Below are 15,211 nucleotides of genomic sequence, written 5' to 3' on the forward strand. Positions count from 1 at the left end.
GTTGCATTTCTACCTAAACAGCTAGTCTAAACTCAACCTGTCTGAATGTGCTCCATCGGCCAGACGTTTTACTGACACACATTTTTATTTAAAATATTAATTAATAAAATAATGTAAAATCTATCCATCCATTTTCCATACTGCTTATCCTACACAGGGTCACGGGAAGCTTCGTGCCTATCCCAGAGAACTTGGGGCACAAGGCAGGAGAAACCCTGGATGACGTGCCAACCCATCGCAGAGCACAATCTCACAGACACACACACACACACACACACACACACACACACCCCCATCCATTCATATATTATGGACAATTTAGAGATGCCAATCAGACTACAATGATTGTGTTTAGATTGGAGGAGGAAACCAGAGAACCCAGGAGAGAACATGCAAACTCCACGCACACAGAGCAGTGGCGGGAACTGAACCCTAAACCCCCGAGGTGCAAATGGCAAATGTGCCCCGCATAATGTAAAATGAATTCTAAAATGATTTGAATTGTATAAAATGTATATAAAATAATATACAAATAAGAAATAGTCAGAACATCATGTTTACACATAAAATTGTCCTACATCGTCAGTTAGAGTTCAGAGTTAGAAGAGCCAAAAAGCTTTTTTATTTATTTTATTTATTTATTTTTTATAAAGTTTGCGGAGGTTAGTATTTATTAACTCAGCGGTCATTTGGAGGATATGTTGTTGGACTGATGCTGAATAAGAAAGCCAGCGGATTCTCGTTGTCAAAAAGAAAAATATGTCTCATCTTAAGCAGTGGAATGACTCACAATCCTCATGCTTGTTTAAAGGAAATCCAATTAGAAAATGTATATTGTGTTTATAAGCCAAGCAAGCTCTGACACATGATGCTCCACAAACTAATTTTAGTGAGTCACCTGAGCAGATGAAATTGCAAGGGCTCATCATGCATCACGTATTCGGTCAGCCTGTCCAATGGATTAATCAATCTATTGACGACTAACAGTCTAAATATCATATTTAGCCCTAGCACTGTCAAAGAGTTTTGAAAAAGGTTTTGAACCTATATCAAGCAGAATGCCCTTTTCAGACAGAAGAAGGCTTATTACAGCTGGGTAATGTTATTCCAAGTAAGAGACCCTGACCTTTTCTCAATTTATTTTTTTAAAAATTCAATCCTATTTCTGAAGAACATATAATAAAGGAGTTGTATTCAGAATTTGAGAGCCCCATGGCAACCATTAAAATGTTCCAAGTTCATGCCTCATCAATTAAGAGTTTAATTATGTAACCTGATATTAATAGATGCACACTGGCCCACTGCTCTCCTTGACATTCTGCTCAATACAGCGTTGTGTACATGAAGCAACCGCTTCTGTTTATTTTGGAGGTCACACAGAAGTTTGAAAGGCCACATACCTGCATACTATATTGATTTCTCAGTTTTGTCATTGCTGATTTAACTCCTGAAAGCCTTGTTAACTAGATTGCGAGTTAGATTATAAAGTGCGAAAATGAATCAAAAACAGCTACTGCCACCTAGTGGTGATAAAGAAACACTGCTTTTATGTATTATCCTGCAGTATTCACACAGTATTTTCTCAAACCTGAGTGTTCGTCACGTGACTGCCAAACTCACCCTTAATTTTACTCGGCTAAATAGTTTTTAACTAGACACTACCCTTCATTAACACCCTTGATGTTGAGGACCCTAACCATGCCAATCAAAAGTTTTCACACCCTACAGTATATTAACAATTTTCACTAGACTTTAAGTACTGGGCTCGTTTTAAATACTCTAAAATCAATAATTAATAGGTATAAGTAAATTGAGAAATGTTTTTGTTTTTGGATAGAAAGTTTTTGAGTACAAACACCCAATCTAATGTAGGCCATAGGCTTGATAGCTCGAATTAAGTACTTTAGCTCATAACATAGATTATTATAGATTAGACAACTTCTTACAGTTGATATTAACAGTTTTCCCACTTAAATAAACCTGGAATCAGCACCATTGTTATGCATTTAATAAGTGTATTCAAAAAACGTTTTACATGATACACAAAAATAAAAGCTGTTATTTCCAGCAATAATCATCACATGCATAAGGAGTTAGAAATGATCAGATGATCTCCATAAAAGTGCAGCCAATTTGCTATCGGATTATCACGTCAATGTTCAATATAATGCTAGAAAATGTTTTGTCCATACCAAAAATAATCAATACCCAAAATTTAAGACAAAAATGCTAAGCCATGCAAATCTATTGGCAACCAATCTGAATTCTTGTTTTAATACACAATTGGCTTCAAAATGTGCACACTTCAACTATTTCATTAAAAAAAAAAAGCTTATAAATAGGGATGTCAAACAAAATGTTTCAATGTTTATATTGCTCAATAATGTTTCAATAATTTCAACTGTTCAATATCAAATTCCTCAGACTGATGTTATCAGCCTCCTCAAATCAAAACCGATCAAGTGAAAACATTCTTTCTACCAAAATATACCAGTTTTCTTCATTTTGAACTATATTTAATACTGACACCCCAGTAACCGTAAAGCCCCTCTTGCCTTATGCACTGGACATTAAATATGCAAGTACAGTTATGACTTCACATCACGTTTCTTTCTTTAAGCTGTTCATTCTTGTTCACTTTTTCAGCTTTAGAACCCTGAGAGACATTAGAGGAACGCTTGGAAATGTGTTGATCATGTGTGTTTAGTGATTTGTCCGATAAATAACCTTTTTACTAACTAAATAGCAGACGTTTTAGACCTGTCCAGCAGGCTTTCATTACGGCTCATTTTGTCAAAAAAAAGAAAAGAAAAAAAAGAGATGCAGGCCACTTTAATAGGAACACCTGTACAGTCTTGAAATTATCCGATCAGCCAACTGTGTGGAAGCGGTGTAATGCATAAAATCATGCAGATACATGTCACTAGACTCAGTTCATGTTCACATCAAACATCAGAATTGGGGGAAAAAATGTGATCTCCATGCCTTTGACCATGGCATTGTTGCTGGTGTCAGACAGGCTGGTCCGAGTATTTCAATATTTCACATCTTCTGAATTTTTTTTTTAGCACAACAGTCTCTCGTGTTTTCACAGAACAGTGCAGAAAATAACCCAAAAACATCTTCAGTGGTCCAATCTTGGTCCTGTCTCTGCATGATTCTATGCACTGTGCTTCCGCAACCTGATTTGTTTAATGCATAATTGCATGAGTGTGCAGGTGTTTCTAATAAAGTGGAGTGTGAGTGTATATACACTGCTTTATGCAAAACATTTGTGTACATTTATAACCACAGTGAACAATGACACTAATGACTTAGCATCAAAACATTACAAGTTTTAGTGACAGTCGATTAGATTTTTCCAAAGTAAACTTCAATGTTCTTTTGTAAAGTGCTACATATTGTATATCTAAAAACCAAAAACTGTTTTGTTAAACTGTCTGTAGTTACAAACATGCTGAAAACAAATGATAACAGGATTACATTCCTAAATCAATTATTTCTGATCACCTTTTATCTTTGCACTGTGTTTCTATCCTAAAGGGACATGCCTGTAAGCAAAGATGCATTAAAATAGACCTAAAAATATATGTTTTGTCCTTCTGTACAAGTGAATATAAAATAACAATAATAAACCCAGCATGTTTTATTAGAAAATTCAATGCAAATAACTATGCACGTACTTAATTTACTTCCTATGATACTACACAGTAACAAAATCTAACCCCAGTATTGTAAAATGAAAACTTTCCACTCATCTGTCACACTGAAAACCATTACAGCAGAACACTTCTTTTCTTTTATGCTCGGCCTATAAGACTGGCCTGAGCATGGAGCACACTGAGCGACCTTCTTTAGTCAGTTCTCTGGTGTGACTCATGCATGGCAGAGGGACGGCCTCCTCTCGACGGTCCACCGTGTTGAACTTGCACGTCTTTAGGTGGTCAGCCATACTGGAAATATTGGCAAATTTCCACTCAGTCACTGTTCCAAAGGCTGTGCTAAATCTCCATACCTAAGCTCCACATGCAGAGGGAAAACACTTTATTAGTCTTCTGTTATACAAGAATAATCCTACTTAGAAATTATAACATGAATTCTACTTTCTCAGACTATTATACAGAGTGTCCCAAAAGTCTCCGTCTATAGAGAAAATTAACAAAATGACTTCCAAAAGTTTTCATACTTAGTTTATATTAGATTTTTTTTTCCAGATAGCTTTTAAGAATGCCTTTGGCAAAAGAACATACTAAAATCGTTCTCATGGCTGGATCAGGAAACTGTCGCAAGGTTGAGACGGACTTTAACATGAAACATGACAAGTACATCACACACAACACCATTGCCAAACTTATTAACACATTAAAAAAGACTGGGAATGTTGCAGACCAACCAAGAAGTGGACGTCCACAAACATCCACTGTCGAAGGCACAACCAACCTGGTGCTGGCATAAATAGTCCCCTATGTGTGGAGACTTTTGGGACGCCCTGTATTTATATATGTATATAAAAATAACTTGCCTTGTCATGAATCTGCCATGAGAAAGATCCATCTGTACGTCTTGTCTTCGCCCAAAGCAAGACCACCATACCACGCGATTTTAGCAGACTAGCACAAACGTCCCTCATGGTACTGGACACTCTGGACAGCTGGCACAAACTAAAACCATCCAAAAAGCTTGCAACATGCTGCAATAGCTCAAAGGGTAAGCTGGTGAGATGGTCACAGTGGGAAAGATTGTGGCGCTGAACTTTATCTGGACGTTCAGCTAAGTCAGACTGCACACCAAACGAGCCCAGGTGCCGGTCGTGAATAATTCTAGAACCCTGCACAGAGGGGCAGAACCTCCTCTGGGAGTAAGTGCAACCATAGAATGCCAAAGGGCACCGGTGCTCCATCCAGCCATTGAGCCCAGCATGGATGTCCCCATGGACGTTTTTAAAATGGGAGGAGAACTCATCCCTGCGAAACAGTTGCCCACACACAAATGTGAACATAGAGCGTTGCTTGGTCTGGTAACGAGCAACACACTCCAGCACCAGGTCCAGTCTGAGTGTGTGGAATGGGCTGGGGTTGGACAGCTGAGGGCTGGCATGATCACAGGCAGATGCTGAGGCGATGTCACCCACCATGGTGCTGGTGGCCAGTATAGCAGAGGGAAAGGAAAAAGTCTGTGTGCCAAAGTCAATTCGATACCCATCCACAAAACGGCTGTCCGAAATGCCTCTACCTCCTGGAGAGTCACCGAGGCAGAAGAGCAAGGCAGCAGTGATCAAGTCGATGCCATGAAGGCATATTGGATCGTCCACAACCTCTAGGTCAGAAGTGTCCACTGCCTTATCTTCCATCTTAGCCCGGAAAAAATACGGACTGGACAGAACATTCTTCCGCCCGTTACATGTAAACACACTCATACCTCTAAGCATTTGAAGGTTCTGCAACTTGCGCTCCAGCCACCGGTCCTCAATTTCAACAGGCAGTTGGTGTAAAACATTGTTCTGCACTAAATCAGGCAGAGGTATGGGTGGAGGTAGCGGGAACTGGGGTGAATGGGCCATCTCTGCTTGCCGTGCTACAGTGGGCATGGAATGATAAGGCATCATTGGCCTGACATCTGCAAAGCGGTTGAATTTTACCACAGGTCTCTCCACATGCATTTCAAGTCTGAAATTATTTTGATTATCCTCTACATTGAAAAATCCATGTCCATCAACATTCACATTGCCATTTATTTCCTCCTCTTCATCAGAAGGCTCATCAAGTGCACTTTGCTCCCTCCTCTCACTCTCATCTTCATCAAAATCAACTGGGAAAGCACAGTCGACTCCACCTACAGCTCCCAACTCACACTCTGAATCTGTGTCACTTTCCCTCATTAGCTCAATTTGATCTTCTTTTGAACAATGATCCCCGTTTTTACCACTGTGACAAGCCATATTGTTGTCTACATTCTTACCACTGAGATTTTCCATGATCAGGTCAATACCTTTGTTTGCACTGCTGAGAATGTCCAAAGCTGCTGCTAAATTTCTGCTGGTTTCCACTGACGCCTTGTAAAGTTCATCGTATGTCTCCCCATCCATTTCTATTAGTCCATTCTTCAAGTCTACTTCTTCTATACTAGAGTTTAACCTTTCGTTTTCCTCATTTTGTTCAGCCACTGTTTTTGCCACAGTGGTAGTCACTTTGAGAGACTCGAGTAACATCCGCTGATCTTGTAGGGCCAATGCCATATCTAGCTGTTCAACGTCATAAACTTCCTTGCTCAAGTTTTCGTAGGATTTACGATCAGCATAGCTAACAGGCCATCTGTTCCATTCCATGGTGCAGCAAACAACACTGGCTGGACATATTCCCAGGTGCTGTGCCATTTTCATTCGGGCAATAGTGAAGGGGCATCCAAAACCACTATTTAGGCAAGGCACTCTTTCATATGGACATAGCAAACGGTGCTCATCTGCTTTGCACGAGTGGAAAACTGCCCCACACACAAGAGGACAGCCCATGAGGTCACACGAAACACCAGTCTCTAATCTTACCATGCATCTTCTGTTCACACAATTCTGGCAATGAATGTGTAACTCCTCCATTACATATATTAACTATAGCAAGAGGTTTTCAGTACAGCTTTGCCTCAGGATCTACCTGCAAAGACGAGATAAAGAGAACCTGAATAAGAACAAGTCACGAAATATTGAGTTGACTTTATTCATGTTTTAAAGTTCCTTCTGATCTATAAGATGGATGGATAGCTAGCTAGAATTCCTCTAGTATGCTGCAGCCTATGTTTACTGAAGGTCTGTGTGATACCATTTCACAACAGCAACACCTCTTAGGTTGCACAGTCACATTGCCTCTTGCACAGTGGAAACATGACCTTTTATTTTCAAACACACTGTTATAGAAGGGCAGCTACAGCTTTCAATGAAAAACACTCACCTCCCTATACGTGAGGCTGCATAACAGTGCTTTTCCACCAGACAGTGTGGCACGGCATGGATCATTACCCATAAGCTGAATCTGATTACGTTCATAACTGAGATACCATGTAAATTAGAGCACTGACTGATCAATGTGCCAAAGGTTTAAGAGCCCAGAAGCAGAAAAAAAAATTACGCAGGGGGGTTCCCTTATTAACTGATTAATTAACAAACTAATAAAATAATCATTTTTTAAATTTATTAGTTTTCTTATCGCTATGTAGCTTGATCTTATGATCCAAGTAAAATCTGTCATCGATATCCCAAGTAGCTTCATAGGCACTTAATTTGAAGAGCCGAGTGCCCTTCCTAGTATTGATTAGTCTTCCTAGACTGATTGTTTTGTGCAAAATAAGTGTGTATTTCTTTCAAGTAGTTACCAACAGTTACAAGTTTATACTTCTAGTTGTGATTTTATAATTTTATGATGCATCATGTTAGACAATCTGGGAGGACTGGAAAACCTCTCGTTATTCCGACTGGAATGCTGTTGACTAGATCAAAAAGGGTGGTTGAAGTTTTGTCTAGCATTAGCTCTATTTGCATGTAGCTATGTTTGTATTAAACATTGCTATTAAATCTTTAACAGAACTGAAGCAGGTGGTGCGATTTATCAGCTGTAATTCATTCTTTATTTTCTAGGACACCCGGCATGTTTATGTAGTCAGTTGCCTCACTACCAGGTTTGGTTGAAGAAAAAAATAAAACAAAATAAAGGCTGTCACAAAGCACTCAAAATTCTGATTCATAATTCTCACTCAGAGGTCAATGGTTTTCCTCCGTGTCTATGATTATTCCCCATATGATATGAATGCAGGATTCTAACCTTGCTAACAAACTCTAAAAGGCTTTAACAGCTATTTACACAAAATTATTTACTTGAAATCCTTTACCAACTTAATCTGGCCGTGAAGGGTGTCTTACCGAACTCAGGACATAGAGGCTTAACCGGCCCCATGACTCGTGGCATGTTTTACCCCATAATCCCAATTTTGGGAAACTTGCTTCAGACCCACAAGCATCCATACTTTATAACTTTATATTGTAACTTACACTCTTTTAAACTAATACACAACCGTGTCCCAAATCTATTAAGATAAAAGCCTAGTGATATCTTAACCATTATTAATTCACTTGCCATGAATCAAATCTTCTTTTTTTTTTGTCCTGAATATAAACAAACTTCAATTTGTGTACAGTTTCCTAAATGCAGCTGAAACTTAGACATCTCCCTTCTTATGTTTTATTCCAGTCTGAATAATCACAGAGCAGGTATTCACACAGCTTTGTACTGGAAATGTATTTGTTCCACATCTTGTCTCTCAACACAACACGTGACTGCAGCAGTGGATAAACATTGCGAAACTTACTGCTCGGGAACACGTCGGTTCAGGCGACTTTATTTCGACACCAAAATTATATGCAGGTTGCTTTAACCAAAATGTCACCGGTTATTCTATAAACCCTGAGAATTTTCATCTGACCTGTTACACAGTAAAACCAAACACAAGCTCATGTCAGCATGCGAGTTAAACCACTGACTGACTAAGCAAATTATGCATCTAGCCAGCTGCTGTCTATCTGCGTTGTACCAATACACTGCAATAAACAGTCATTAAAGCCAGTTACGTCTTTATTCGTACATGATTTAACCGTTAACACGACACATTATCTCCGGTATTATTAATTACATAGGAGTTATTATCCAGAAAGACCGCAGCCAACGCTACCCATGCTAACTAATTTTAGCACAGAAGTCTGTTTATATAAAGCACTTGTGACATTCAATAAGCAAGACAGCTAGCCAATATACCAGCGGAGCGCCACATACAGACAATAGAAACACATCATTTAGATATCATTTTGATACTAATGTTGTTCGGTAAAATCATTATGCCATCATGGTCTCATGGAGATCTTAGCCGGTGCTTGCTAACAGGCACTGAGAGGACTAGCAGCCTGGCCATTTCCTCAACAACATGTGGCTAACAGCGTTAGCTAGCTAACAAGTTAGTCAGACAAAATGAGTTAGTGTTCAAGTAATGTTACTTACCACGACAGGATGGCAGACGTACTTTTAATTAATGACTGTGAAGTTCAAAACACTTTTATAATTACACAAAATGAAAAAGTATTATTTACAGTTTACTACTTTTGTCTGTCGCTTCTCGTGTTTATTTACACTGACCGGTTGATACTTTAAAACTATTGAATATGTATATATGGGCGGGGTTTGTGTCGCTTGTGCAACGCCCCCCGATGAAGCTCTGCCTCGGCAAGGCAACAAGCGTTTTTAATGAGTCAGTACACCTGTTGTGGGACATCAACAAACTGCCACAAGCCTCAGAATAAACATTATAATAGCCCGATTGAAAAAATAAAAAATAAAAAAAATTTTTTTTTACCAAATGTTGTGAAATTCCATTTTAATATAAGGAGAATGAGATTTAATATAAGGGAAAAGAGTTAGTAACCCAGGGACTGAATTTACATTCCAGAATTTATAGCATAAATTAAATATAGAGTGTCATAAACAAACAAACAAACAAACAAACAGAAAAATAAATAAAACACAAACAAATAAGTATATGAAAGTTCTTGTATTTTAAATTTCTTCATTTCCCTAGCCATATTTGACAGCAAAAAAAGCAACAGATTAAAGAATAATAAAAATAAATGCACATCTAAAACAAAGCCTTTTCAATGAAACATATATACTGTATATACTAAACCTATTTATGTAGTTCATTAAAACAACATCCTATAACTCTAATGCTCACTGTACAGAATACATATTTAATTTTGTGTCTGTGTGCATGTGTAAGAGAGGTATTTCCTTGTGGACCCAAGCTTAGCTGGCCACTTCTGAGATGTGGTGGATGTTGGACAGGGTGAGTTGGGCCTCTTGGGTAGGATAAGACCGTCTGGTTTTGAGCCATAGCCTCCCAAACACACCAGTGATGAGCAGCAGGACCACCAACAGACCTCCAAGCACAAAGGTTTCCACTGAGGGCACACTTACATCTAGAGCAGAGTTGTTTGTCATTGGATACAGTAGGAAAGTACTGACTTAGTGATCAAAATCACATGCACCTCTATGGAACTGTAAACACTGTTTAGTGCAGATAAAACTTACTCAGAATGCTTTTGTCAGAGTGAACCTCACGTCTTTTTATTGGTCCATAGGACACAGTGTGGGACAGTGCAACGTCTCTGCGTGTGCGTGCTGATGCATCCTCAGTGGAGCAGTTCTGTGGTATCACCATATAAGAGAAAAAAGAAGGAAAATTATGTGTTAATGGTGTGATTTCAGTTGGCTTGCATATAAAGCTGGTTTAATTAGTAAATTCTTTTAATTTCATCTACTACTACAAATTGCATATTTGAAATAGCTTTTGTAGTGTTTGTGAAGGTAGAACATGTGATTTGAGAGTGGCATAAAGAGTGGGATCTCACAGGCCGGCATGCTCCTGTACTGCTGTGGCAGATCTGGACGTTACAGTGGAGGAAGATGTCTCTGTAGGAGCTGCCTACAAACTTAAACATTTGGATCCTGAATAGAGCTTCTGGGCCTCGTCCATTCTTCATCACAGCCAGAGTCTGGTAATTGGTCAGCACTGGACAGCTAAGGACAAAAAAAAAAAAAAAAAAAAAAAAAAGACTCCATGTGCATTTTATTCTTTTTTTATGAGAAAAAGTAGTGGCTTTACTCAGTAATATATACTGTGAGCTGTATATTATAATAGTATTATATACTGACATAATGCATACAAACATATGGCCTAAGAGACAGTTTATCTTGGCAGATGTCAATGGCAGCATATTTTAAGTTGTGAAGGAAGACAAATCAGAACTAGGCAGGCACAGCTGTTGTGGTGAAATGAGAGTCACAGGAACATGAGTCATACATGTTGTTTTGTTATCAGCTCCCTTTGCAACAGGTCTTCTGACCAAAACAAAACAGGTCAGAACAGACACGTTACATATGTACACAAACCTGTTCTTGATGAAAGTGTACTGAATGTTGCTGTATGGATCATGGTACGGTGTGGCCCAGCATCTCTCCACTCGGAGCATGAGATTAGCTGGTATCTGTATGGTGAGATTCCAAACAGTCCTGTCAATAACTTATTGAGCAAACACTGTTCCAAGCAGTCATCAGATTTCCCACAAGGCTGAGAGTAAACAAGAGTATCAGCCAAGGGTCTGGTAAAGTAAACATGGAATCACTGGATTCAGATTTGCTCATGTGAGATGACTTATTGAATGAATTAGTCTAATCTACAAGGAACATTGTATTGAGTCAGACATTCATTTAGCGATTTGTGATTTAATTAGACGCTAACAAAGTTTTAAATATTTAAGAAAAGTTAGAGGTATCTACAATAGACAAAAATTCCTTAAATATTTAAGATGTTACGTGTGAGGTATCTACATAGGACAAGGCAGAAAGTCTTTAACAGGGACAGATGTCTGTGATAAACAATGGCCAACTTTCACTAAATCACAGACAGTGTTGTATTACCCAGACAATTACACTGAAGTGGGGAAAAGGAGGCTTATCATTATTCATACAACTGCAATGCAATATTCAACAGAAAAGCTCATTTGAATTGGGTCCCAGGTGCCACAAAAAAGAAAGAAATCGAATAGCCTCTTTGAAGATTCACAATAGCTGATAATTTACTACAAGACTTCCATCTTATTTTTATACAAACCATGAAAACTTTTACATAGATGTTATCATCAAGCATTAGAGAGGGAACAGTGGTCCATTTGTCCTCAAAGTCCTCATCTTTATAAAGCATCATGGACACTGAGAAATTTCCATCTTCTGTGTCCAGAGTGATCGTCCTGCAGATAAGAGAATGTTAAAAGGCCTCCTGAAGCACGCTGAAGGACACTCAGTGGATATTGTCATAAACACTTCAGATAATCCTCATAGTTACCATTGGTTACTTCTTTTGTTCAGCAAGAAAAACAAGTAAATGAGTCTAAATTTCAGTGCCATTTAAGCCTAAACAAATAGCAATAATTAAATATTTATTATTTATTATATGCATGCTATGGTCTGGATACAAGGAGCTTCAGACGGAATAAACAACATTGTTTGCATGATTGTGTCCTTAAAGAATTCACCTGATGTCCACGCGGATCATATTTTCTCCGTTAGGCTGCTGGACCACGTAGTTTGCTGGGTAGCGACATCCAAATGTAATGTTGACGTAGCTTCTAGTGATGATGTCTGTATTATTATTAAGAATGGTGTTGGTGAACATGATGTAAGCCTCATCCGATGCCTAGAAAAACAAAAACGAAACAAAACAAAACAAAACAAAACATCACATCACATCCACAAACAGTAAAATATAGTTAGGATTCAGTCCATTTATATAGATAGTTGTAAGAAGAGTGAGAAATAAAAGGAAGCAGCCTTTTTTCTACGGAAATGGACAGACTAATCTCCTCCCCTGTCCAGCAGTTTTATTGCATGTCTGTAAACTATTCCTTCACCATAACAACAAACCCTCCCATCTAATTCCTACTTTTCAGGGAATGTAATAGCTTTGTTGGTATTTGTTTTAGATTAATATTGGTGGTAGACTGACCAATGAGAAGTTTTGCTCTTATTTGCAAACCTGTCAACAGATTTTATGTATATATGTGTTTTGGTACAAAAGTAAAAGGTTTTTCATGTTAATGTCTCATCCAAAAATTTCTAATGTCATACACTTTCCAGTAACAGTATGAGAAAAAGCCTTCTAAGCCTAACACTGCTCCTCTCCATCAGGCAGGCACGCGCGCGCGCGCGCGCACACACATACACACACGTAAACCTTTTGCTGGCTTTACAATTCGGATTGAGCCTCTCAATGATACTCATACTCTCAAGTGCAGATTTATATCCTGCCACGGCGAAACCCATCCTCCAGGTAATGTTACAACTGTATGAGATGGTCTAGGGAAGGAATAAAAGAGGGAGTACAAAGTGTGACACTGAATTATGGTCAGCCTATTCACTGCTGTTGAAAACACATTCATCATTTACATATAAATCAAGGTAATTTAAAGCAGAATGGCTACTAGCCCTCCCCTTCAAGCTCTGAAAGCACTCTAGCCATCCAGTTTGAAGGGAAAGAAGCAACACTTGCTCATTCCCCCTCTGCATATTATGAAACAATTAGTCCAGGGAAAACAAAGCCACCATATTAGCATATGATACACGTGCATTAATCAGGATTTTATGTTTTGCTTCTCAAAATATATTATTTTCTTCTCTAAATTACAATATTTGTCACATATAATGCAAAGAACTGAACATGAGATAACAGCAACAATCAAATGCACCATACTAATCAACAAACTCAAAGGAAGAAACAACATTTATAACTGAACTAAATGAATAGTATTGTTCCAAATTCAAAAGACCCTATCTGCAGTATCTACACTTTTACAAATGTATTGAAAATATAGCTCTTTCACAGCTTTCCTTTATAAAGAATAAATGATATATTAACTGAGAGCTTACCATGATGGTGCCACAATCGGTAAGATTAGTCTTGATAGTGAAGACATAGTCGTCCCCAACCTCAGAGCCACGACACTCTGGGTCATTTAGATGCAAATCCCAAATCTGGATTAGGAAGAAAACATGGTTTTAATATCCACCACACATAAGGAATGAAAATGACTACAACTATTAAAAGACATTAATATATTATTTGAGGAGGTACATACGTACATAAACAGGGGGGTCCTTGCTGAGAAAAAAAGCACTTGGAATGGTCACTTGTATCTGCTCATTGGTACATATGACAGTTTCATTAAGCTCTATTTGTGGGGAAAAAGTTCATTTAGTACTGCAACAGGTGCATGTTCATTATTCACACAGTTCCCCTTATTTTATTTACTTTGCATATGTTATATATGCATTTGTTGAAGTGGTCATTACAAATAAGACATAATCTGGAATTTGGTTTACAACTGTAAATGCGTTTCTAATCTGGAATTGGAAAGTCTAAGGATTAGTCTGTGACCTACAAACTCACCCCATTATCTAACTTTCATTATATAAAACTGAATTACTTTGCAAAAATATTCAATATGAGCACTTAAATGATTCAGATTTAGTTTGTAAAAAAACAAAACAAAAAAACAATCTCACCCTCTTCCTCGAGATGCACATCTGGGATTAGCATCCAAATTGTGAGGAGACACCAGATGGTCAGTGAAGCAGGTGTCATTTTTAAAGAATTTACTCAATTTGCCTTCTTTACAGGTACACTTTGACACCAAATCTCAGTTTTCCCTAAATTTGTGAATCGTCTAACCTATTCACCCTAAACCAGCTGCAGATGTTGCGCTTGCACTAAACCCAGCCTTCGAAAAACAGCTCTAATGAAGTAGGAGCCTCCCTCTGCTCTTAAAAACACCAGCTTGAATTGATGTCCACACCAACAATGAGATTCCACACATGAATAGGGCATGCTAAGGGGAATCCAAGGTAACACAGACCATGTAGATTTAGGGCCATAAGACTGAAAATACTCCTGACAGACCACTTAGCAGACACCTTACAACCATGCCCCAAACCGCTGGCCAATAGGGAGTCTGTTCATCATATAAAAAGAATGGAGAGTTGCAGGGTGGTATCCCGTTATGCCTCACGCTTTTGTCTGCAAGGTTTTTAAAGGACATGACTAAAGTTTTACTGTTTCAGGAATCCCACTCTTTTGCATGAAAAGAAGTCCTGTCATTAAGTCAAGGGCAGTTCACTGCCACACTGGCTGAGGAGCTGGTGACCGTAAAATCACACAGACAGACAGAATGTGGCACGACCAGTAATTCTATCAAAGTAAAACAAACACTGCTAGAAACTACATGACTTTGTACTCCTTGAAACATGATAAATCACATCATTCCACTACATAAAGCAACAATCCTGGAAACAAGACTGAGAGCAGGAGGGAGGGATGGGTAGTAGTTTATCTTACCGACATTCAGTTTAGAGATGCTTCTAATAATGCTAACTTATGGTCAGGCATTTTTCTTTAAGAGATGTGATTAACGTATTTGGAAAAATCTGTGTTTTCAAAGAACCATCTATAAAGCTCTGGCTTCATCAAAGGGGATCCTTGCTTATGTATTAAAAAAAATATAAATCATACAACCTAAAAATATTTTAGATTTAAAAAAAAAAAAAAAAAAAAAAAAAAAACCTGAAGTGAA

The 15,211-nt window shown here is 38.2% G+C and overlaps 2 protein-coding genes across 2 annotated transcripts; both read right to left on the reverse strand.

The window, feature by feature from the left end:
* Positions 1–1,993: 1,993 nt before the first annotated feature.
* Positions 1,994–9,186, reverse strand: fbxo30a (F-box protein 30a). The gene is made up of 3 exons (XM_017476981.3): positions 9,036–9,186; positions 4,523–6,647; positions 1,994–4,015 (listed from the first exon to the last, which is right to left on the reverse strand). The coding sequence occupies exons 2-3, from the start codon at positions 6,590–6,592 to the stop codon at positions 3,812–3,814; spliced, it is 2,274 nt and encodes a 757-aa protein (XP_017332470.1). The 5' UTR covers positions 6,593–6,647; positions 9,036–9,186; the 3' UTR covers positions 1,994–3,811.
* Positions 9,187–9,391: 205 nt separating this feature from the next.
* On the reverse strand, positions 9,392–15,122 carry si:dkeyp-110a12.4 (pancreatic secretory granule membrane major glycoprotein GP2). Its single transcript, XM_017476982.3, has 9 exons — positions 14,148–15,122; positions 13,725–13,813; positions 13,512–13,616; positions 12,122–12,282; positions 11,701–11,836; positions 10,980–11,074; positions 10,439–10,607; positions 10,119–10,233; positions 9,392–10,006 (listed from the first exon to the last, which is right to left on the reverse strand). Exons 1-9 carry the CDS (start codon positions 14,224–14,226, stop codon positions 9,834–9,836), a joined length of 1,122 nt encoding a protein of 373 aa, XP_017332471.1. The 5' UTR covers positions 14,227–15,122; the 3' UTR covers positions 9,392–9,833.
* Between the last annotated feature and the right edge of the window lie 89 nt (positions 15,123–15,211).

The sequence above is a fragment of the Ictalurus punctatus genome, chromosome 9 (assembly GCF_001660625.3).
Source record: "Ictalurus punctatus breed USDA103 chromosome 9, Coco_2.0, whole genome shotgun sequence".
Taxonomy (NCBI): Eukaryota; Metazoa; Chordata; class Actinopteri; order Siluriformes; family Ictaluridae; genus Ictalurus; species Ictalurus punctatus.